Raw genomic sequence first — 7,647 nt, 5'->3', positions numbered from 1 at the left:
CTACTCTGCGCTTGGCTGAATTTGGAGCTTGGGCACGAAACATCGATGCTTTGCCATTGGCTGCTCGATCAGCTCATGCATACTACCTCTACTTCAGTAAATAAGATTTATATCTTTTTTTAATTTAAACTACTTAAAGTTTGACTAAGTTTGAGGGAAAAAACTTAATATGTGCAATTCAAAATCAACACCCTAAGATAAATCATGAAACATATTTTCATACGATATCTCTGTAATATCATGGTTCTTGATAGTTTTTTCTAAAAGTCCGATCAAACTTCAATTAACTTGACTTCTAAAAAACTTTTACTCATTGGAATGGAGGGAGTATCAGTTATCAAAGATTCATACACCATCGGAGTGCTTGTTCAAGAGTCTGACCAATCGTGCTCAAATCATCAGGGCAGAAAAGAAAAGCATCAGACCAAAATCAAACAGCGGAGCACCTGATAACTTGCAATGCGCCTTCACGCCATGAAGCGGAACATTAGCGACCAACAAACAACTGAACAGAAACAGCAATCTGGATCCATGGAATTGCATTGCACGCCCAAAATCAAAATTTTCCAAGGTTCCATGATACATGCCACTCAGACCAGACCCGCTTATCTACATTACCAAATATCAATTGAAAAAGAGTTCATCAGTAAAGAAACTTGGTGACGAACTGAGCTACCTACCTACCTAGACCCATCTTCCCCCTTGAAGCCAATATACCATTTCTCCAGCACCCCTCCTACTTCACTTCCCAACCCTTATTCCTTCACACCACAGGAGTATACCCCCCACAATGTATGTACCACCGAAGCCCACCCCCTCCTCACTTTCTCCAGTATACCACCCAGAACACATATATACCTCCAAGCCCGCCCCACCATCCCCGGTATACCGCCACCATGACTCAAACAAAGGAAAACAAAAGATGGATACTAAACCACCACATTTTGACCTACTAAGAAATGAGACCAATGTTATTTCTTCACCGTCATCCATGCGCTTCCTTCACAAGATAACAGTGCCTTCTACCTTGGCTGGGGCTTCTGCATGAATGACCTCGTTGGTACGATGATCTGAGGCCTTGGGACCTGAGGTGAGGGCAACTGGTTCTGCGAGCGCTGCAGCATCTGAACCATCGATGGTGTTTGATAGGAGTAAACAAGTGAACTGCTGTCTGTGGAGTCACCGCGCGCCGTGGCTCTCTGCCAAGAATGCGAGCTCAGTCCAGATAGCAGGTATGCCCTCCCAGAGGACTCGTAGCGTTGCCGGCTAGCCATCCTCTCCTGCATCTCCCTCAGCTCTGCATCAAGGGCCATGCATAAACGGTCCCCATTCTGGCTTGAAAAGGACGCTGACAGTATCCTTCGGCAATCCTCAAGAATAGCCACTGCGTCAGAAAGAACACCTCTCTCGGCAGCAGCCCTTGCAGCCTCAATAGAATCGGCGGCACGGACTCGGTTCCTCTCACGATCAACCTCCATGCAAACAGGTTCTGATGTGGGTGATTTTGGCCTCAGGATCTTCACCTCGTAGCCTTGGATCTTGACACCTTCATTTGTCACTGGATCTCTGTAGGAAAAGACAACCTTCAAAAGTGTGATCTGTTGTTCACGGGATTGTGGGAAGCTCACAGAGAGCAAGAAATCCCTCTCCTCATCAGCATAGAGATGTCCAACATCAATTGAACCATTTCGCCCATCTCCAGCCACCTTACTCAAGTAACTACCAGATTTGATGGAGTGAATCTTAACACCAGTATGCACACATTCCACCGTTAAGCGCATATCCTGAACAACAACACTGAGAAGCCCACCAATGCACTGAGCAAATGCATCCTGAATCACACCTTCATCCTCAATAAAGGAAAATGTACCACCAGAGGCCTCAGCGATTGTGTGCAAAGCATCTGAATCATGGTCTGCTCCAAAACCGAATCCATGGACAGGCGCTATGCCAACAGTGTGATTTAGAATGGAAGATGGAACAAGTGACCTATAATCAGGCCGTGTTCCCCTAACATTCGAGGAAATATTATAGGTGTCTTGACCATCTGACAACAGAATAATACTGCACACTGGGTTCTTATAACTGCGGTCCTCAATAACCTTAGCAGCTTTCTTCAGGGCATCAGCAATATTTGTGCCACCACCAGCACCAAGTGAGTTAACAGCCTGCAAGGCCTGCTGTCGGCCAGAATGGGACATCCGCCGGAGATGGAACAGCCTTCTGGCAGTAGAAGAGAAAGCAATGACTGAAAGTCGATCAGATGGACCAAGGTGTTGAATAACAAAGCCCATTGCTCGCTTTAATAATGCCAATTTGGTTCCTGCCATACTGCCGCTAACGTCAAGCACCGTAACAAGATCAACAGGAGCACGAGATGAAGGATACCCAACTGAGGATGCATTAACCAGTCTGCTTGTGACCTGCTCTTGGTTAGCGCATGGGGCCTTCAGATGGATCAGAACAGCAAAATCATCTTGAGATGATGACTGTGGAACCGTCGAGAACTCTGGATATGTTTTCATTTCCACTGTTCTACTAGATCTAACATCACAACTGTCAGCAGCCCCCATCAGCTGCAATGGTTCGTCATCGTTGAACTCTAATGGCTCAGAAGCACGCAAGGCAGGTGCTTCTCTCTGGCGGTTTGGAACCTGTCGGAGAAGAGCCATGTAGCCATCTTGTTGGGGTAATTGAGCTCGGTTCAAATTCAACCCACTTCTTCCACGAGGACCGATAGAAGATACTGAGCGATTAAATGGTATCTCCTTCCACTTTGCTCGGCAAACTGGGCATACATAATTTCCATGTTTTACACTGGAGGAGATGCAGTGAAAATGGAACATGTGAGAGCATTCAGCAGTGAAGAGAGCTTGGCCGTGACCTGGCTTCATGGAATCGAAACATATTGCACATGTTTTCTGTTGAAAAGAAAACAGAAGATGTATTAGTTTAACCATATGCTGTAAGAATGTATACCGTAGCAACAGCCAAATAAAGTAACAGAGACATTTAAAAAATTATGGAGACATAATCTCAGAAGCATTTATCACATGAAATTTTTGTAGCATAAGCACAAACAAAGCACACCCAGTTGAGAAAAGACTGATGTCAACATTGCAAAATGAGCATATCCATGTTTGGCAATATTGCAAAGTTGAAATGGCATTTGACAAGTACTTGCATTAGTTTCGGCCAATTTGGCATCCCAGTGCGACTTATGAAGTATCGTTCAAAAGCCTTTGTCAGATTTATCAATTCCAGCGCACATGCAATATGCTAATTATTATTTACAAGCAATATGCTGATGATTAAACATTTCAAATATTATGAGATGTTTATCCTAAAGCTTCAAGATAAAGCAGCTTACAAGGTACTCCTGGTTGAGCACATGATATAATTCATTCAACTTAATATTAAAATGGCTTCCTATATACATATTCAGATGGTGGTACTGTTAACAAGAACCAACCTTCATTAACTAGCCTACTGTTCTGGTGAATGAATGATCTGGACAAGAACCACCAAATGTTTTGAAATAAACTTATTTCAAAAAGTTGACCATATGACAAACTAAAGCTCATCTCGTGCATGTAGATCTGCAGCTATGTCCCACCTTCATCCTTGCAGTTGACTATTCAAGGCAACACTGCATGGTTGTATATACCCCCAACCACCCCTCTATGGTTAGGTGGTCTCAACTCTCAACAGCGTCGAGTTTCACTATATTTCACCAAAGCGTACCAGCATTGAACCGTACAAATGCGCACTCTTCCTATTGATGAGAAATGGACAAAGAACTTCCAAAGGATGGTACTACTTCATTGTTTTTTTACTACAGAGAACGGAATACCACCTCGCATGAAAATATAAATACACAGCAATACGGGATATTGCCAATACATGACAAAGGCTAAAAAGTTGAGGTTTATTTTAGGAGTTTGACTAAACCATTATCAAATTCAACTATCATTCAATGTTCAATGGATGTACTTGCTCTGTTCCAGACCTCTTGTCACAACCGGCAACTTGGACTAAGTTGAATCAGTGTGTTAGCTGGCGACAACCTTTTCGGAACAGAGGGAGTAACAATTTATCAGCACTTAGGTAAAGATGTAAACTGTTACTGGTTTTGAACAAAGCATAAATGGGAAAATGAAGACATGTGTGTACCAATACCTACCATGAATGTCAGAGTCAACACAGAATTGCTCATAGCCATCCATATATTGGTAAGTTAGCTAGTTGTTTTTATCAAAGAGTGTCCGCACCACAAAAAGCCAATGGAATCAGCACCCTTTCCGTGATGGTTTCGCAGATGGTACAGTTTGCCAACTCTTAAACAAGATGTTAAAAAGACATTTGCTCAGGCATCATTTCCTGACACTATGTCACAATTAGAGGAATTACCTTTAAAAAAGTGTGTCACAACTCACAATGAACAATGAACCTAATGTTTATTTTTCTCAAATGTTTAGTCTTTACTTCTGAGGCTGGCCAGGCAAGCAAAATGAGAACATTCAAGCTCACATTAGGCAGATAAATGTCAACCCTATTGGGGAGATCCTTGTGAAGTTGATGGTCAATTCGGTGTATTTCCATACACAATATCTCACCAAGTCAGATGCACTACTATTGAATAACAAAGGTGTGAACCCATCGATAAAGGCATCAACGAATCGTTAATCGCCACAGAAAAATAGCGATTATGCAGGAAAATTCAGATCTTGGACCATTCAAAGAAATCACGAGCTTGCCATGACAACTAGTAATACAAGATAAGAAATATAAAAGTGCCAATAAAGTCTATTGCAAGGCTGGCCATTCAGCATTCCTGGTGATGGATAACAGCTCTCAAGTTGGAAGATTCGACTTTAGCAAATTAAGAAACGTGATAGTAGTAAGATGATACACGTGACCATGTGGATATCGTTGACCAAAGAGGCCAACTTTCACTTTCGTGGAGGAACAAGTAGAGGCAGTAGATATATGATGAAGCTTACGTTAAGCTGTGTGCACCCACAGAAAAAGGAGCAAGTGGAATTGACCATACCAAAGAGGATACCAGGACACAACTAGCAGTGGTCGCAGAAACATGGATATATGAATGGTAAACAAATTGGGAGGTTTTGCACTATGGTAGAAACGTATATGTGCTACAGAACAGCACCGAAATGTTACGAAAAATGCGGGTGGTACAGAAGATGGCCAACAGATACAGAACAGCATCATTTTGTGAATGACATGTGCAATTTCTTTTGGGATATTCTCCTCGAATAATGTCGAAAAGGAATAGTTCGGCAAAAACATCAAAACTTTTCTGTGAAAATCTGCGGATCCGTGATTCCTCGGAGACACGAAACAGCACTAGATTATTTCAACTCCAGAAAAGAATAACTAATGGGCAAATCCAAGTTAGTACAGGTGGAGCTCGAGACAAACATGGTAGTAGGATTAAAAAACCAGATGCATACAAACGAAACTGTGTTAGACACAAAGCAAGATAATCCAAACCGAAACGCCCATCACTCCCAACCAAAAATCGCCGACAGGAAGAACCGAATCTGGACCTAAATCTTTCACTGGCGAAGCCACATTCGCTCCAATCAGCAACTGAATGGTAGGGGAAACCTCCCATGTCACCGTGGCATTTCACATCTACTACTAGCCCCGCCGCGCCCACAGCAAGGACAAATCTTAACTCGGAATGGCAGAAGGGACTTGGCCGGGGAGAGGGGGGAAAAGGCCTCACCTTGGAGGACTTGGCCCCTGACTTAGACCTGCGGAGCAGCGCGCCGGCCTCCGCCTGCGCGGGCGTGTTGGGCGCGGAGGCGTGCGCCGCCGCCAGCGCCAGCGCCGACGAGTCCTGGGAGAAGGCATCGGACGCGCGCCGCTCGCTGGCGCAGTCCTCCCGGTCGCCCGACACGACGGGGAGGTGCGCGCACAGGCCGATGCCCAGCGCTTTCTTGGCCTTCCTCCACATCCCCTCCATGGTAGCGCGCCGGCGCTCGGCAGATTCGCCTCCTCGGTGCTCCAACAAGGATACCCGCGCGGTGTCTCCCTCTGACCTGGCCTGACCTAGTAGGACGAGAGGGAGAGTGCGGGGAATGGGAGGTGGTTTTGAAGGGTGGAGGGAGCCGCCATTGGAGAGCGCGGTGGTGTGTGTGCGCTTTTGGTTTGACCTCTGCGCCGAGAGAGACAGGGCGACAGATAGACAGCCAGCCAAGCGCACACAAGGAAACTGATAATGGCGGACGGCGGCGTTTTGACTATGGTGCGAGAAACGAAAAATGCGCGACGCGGCTGGTTTTGGTCACCGGCTGGCTGGTGGGCGCCAACTCTGCCTACGAATTCAATCCAAAACGTAAAAACGGCAATTTGGTTCAGGTCCATTCTCTCAGCGGACAACAATACGACTATCCCACCCAAAACTGAGAGGTGAAATGTCCAACTTCAACGCCCGTGCACGTGTTGTATGCACACGAGTCAAACAAGCTACTGTCATCTATATGAGTGTTTATTATCTAGGCCATTTCAAGGTTATACTATTCCTCACTTATACTTGTTCTTCATCGAGATTACACGACTAAATCGTAAGCTTTGTTTGACAATACGGTGGATGGATTATGGTAGTATATTTCGTTTATCTAATCAGTACATAGATTATTATAAAATAAACAAAAATATAGTGGCTTCGACGCTAGAAAGTTGTGTAGAACAGTGAGTTGACCAAGCGTTTATACGGAATCTTGAAATTGATTTGTACGCAATCACATGGTTAATACTACAGTACCTTGTTGGTCATAATGTGCAGTCATAACCTTAAAATCATGGATCAGCCATATCGGACATGGGGCTACTCAAACGAAAGGAGAGAGCCTTCGAAATAAAGAAATTGGATCCTAGAATTTACACAAAAGATAAGAGACCCTAATGCCAATATCAAGAGACAACGATTCTAGTGCTGTAAAGCATTTTGATTTTCTGCCATACTACAAAAGGGGTGCTGCCTCCAAAAAGTTGTGAAATGTATTGAAAATATTTGAGTGAATTGAAAATGCAATCACATAAATTTTAAATTCAGTTATTTTACACACACGCGTAGGGAAGATAAAAGGATAAATGCAACAACATATAGTGTGTCGATTTAGAAAATTGGTGAATTGTAGACATATATTTTGCAATGTTAAGGAAATCGGTAATCGTTAACTGCTCGGCCAGCTTGGGAGTAGCAATTAATCGGAATTCGGACGATTAACTGATTTAATCGGTCAACTATTAATCGGTGCAACCGACACCTATTAGCACTTAAAACAATTTATATAAGAAAAATAATAGTATATGAGCCTCTGATACGTCTCCAACGTATCCATAATTTCTGATGTTCCATGCTTGTTTTATGACAATACTTACATGTTTTGCTTGCACTTTATAATGTTTTTATGCGTTTTCCGGAACTAACCTATTAACAAGATGCCACGAGTGTCGTTCCTCGTTTTCTGTTGTTTTTGGTTCCAGAAAGGCTGTTCGGGCAATATTCTCGGAATTGGACGAAATCAACGTCAAACATCCTATTTTTCCCGGAAGCATCCAGAACACCGAAGGAGAGTTGGAGGAGAGCCAGGGGGCCACCACACAGGTGGGCCG

At 43.9% G+C, this 7,647-nt stretch overlaps 1 protein-coding gene across 1 annotated transcript; it reads right to left on the bottom strand.

Annotated features, from left to right (window-relative positions):
• Positions 1–555: 555 nt before the first annotated feature.
• On the bottom strand, positions 556–6,155 carry LOC124687699 (E3 ubiquitin-protein ligase WAV3-like). Its single transcript, XM_047221452.1, has 2 exons — positions 5,753–6,155; positions 556–2,921 (listed from the first exon to the last, which is right to left on the bottom strand). The coding sequence occupies exons 1-2, from the start codon at positions 5,990–5,992 to the stop codon at positions 1,023–1,025; spliced, it is 2,139 nt and encodes a 712-aa protein (XP_047077408.1). The 5' UTR covers positions 5,993–6,155; the 3' UTR covers positions 556–1,022.
• Between the last annotated feature and the right edge of the window lie 1,492 nt (positions 6,156–7,647).

Source organism: Lolium rigidum, chromosome 2 (assembly GCF_022539505.1).
Source record: "Lolium rigidum isolate FL_2022 chromosome 2, APGP_CSIRO_Lrig_0.1, whole genome shotgun sequence".
Lineage (NCBI taxonomy): Eukaryota > Viridiplantae > Streptophyta > Magnoliopsida > Poales > Poaceae > Lolium > Lolium rigidum.
This window is presented reverse-complemented; position numbering and strand designations above follow the sequence as displayed.

Excerpts from the sequence above, each read along its gene's own strand:
- LOC124687699 (XM_047221452.1), bottom strand. The coding sequence starts at position 5,992 with ATGGAGGGGATGTGGAGGAAGGCCAAGAAAGCGCTGGGCATCGGCCTG. Across the intron at positions 2,922-5,752 it reads CAGGGGCCAAGTCCTCCAAG|AAAACATGTGCAATATGTTT; the intron begins GTGAGGCCTTTT and ends TCTTTTCAACAG.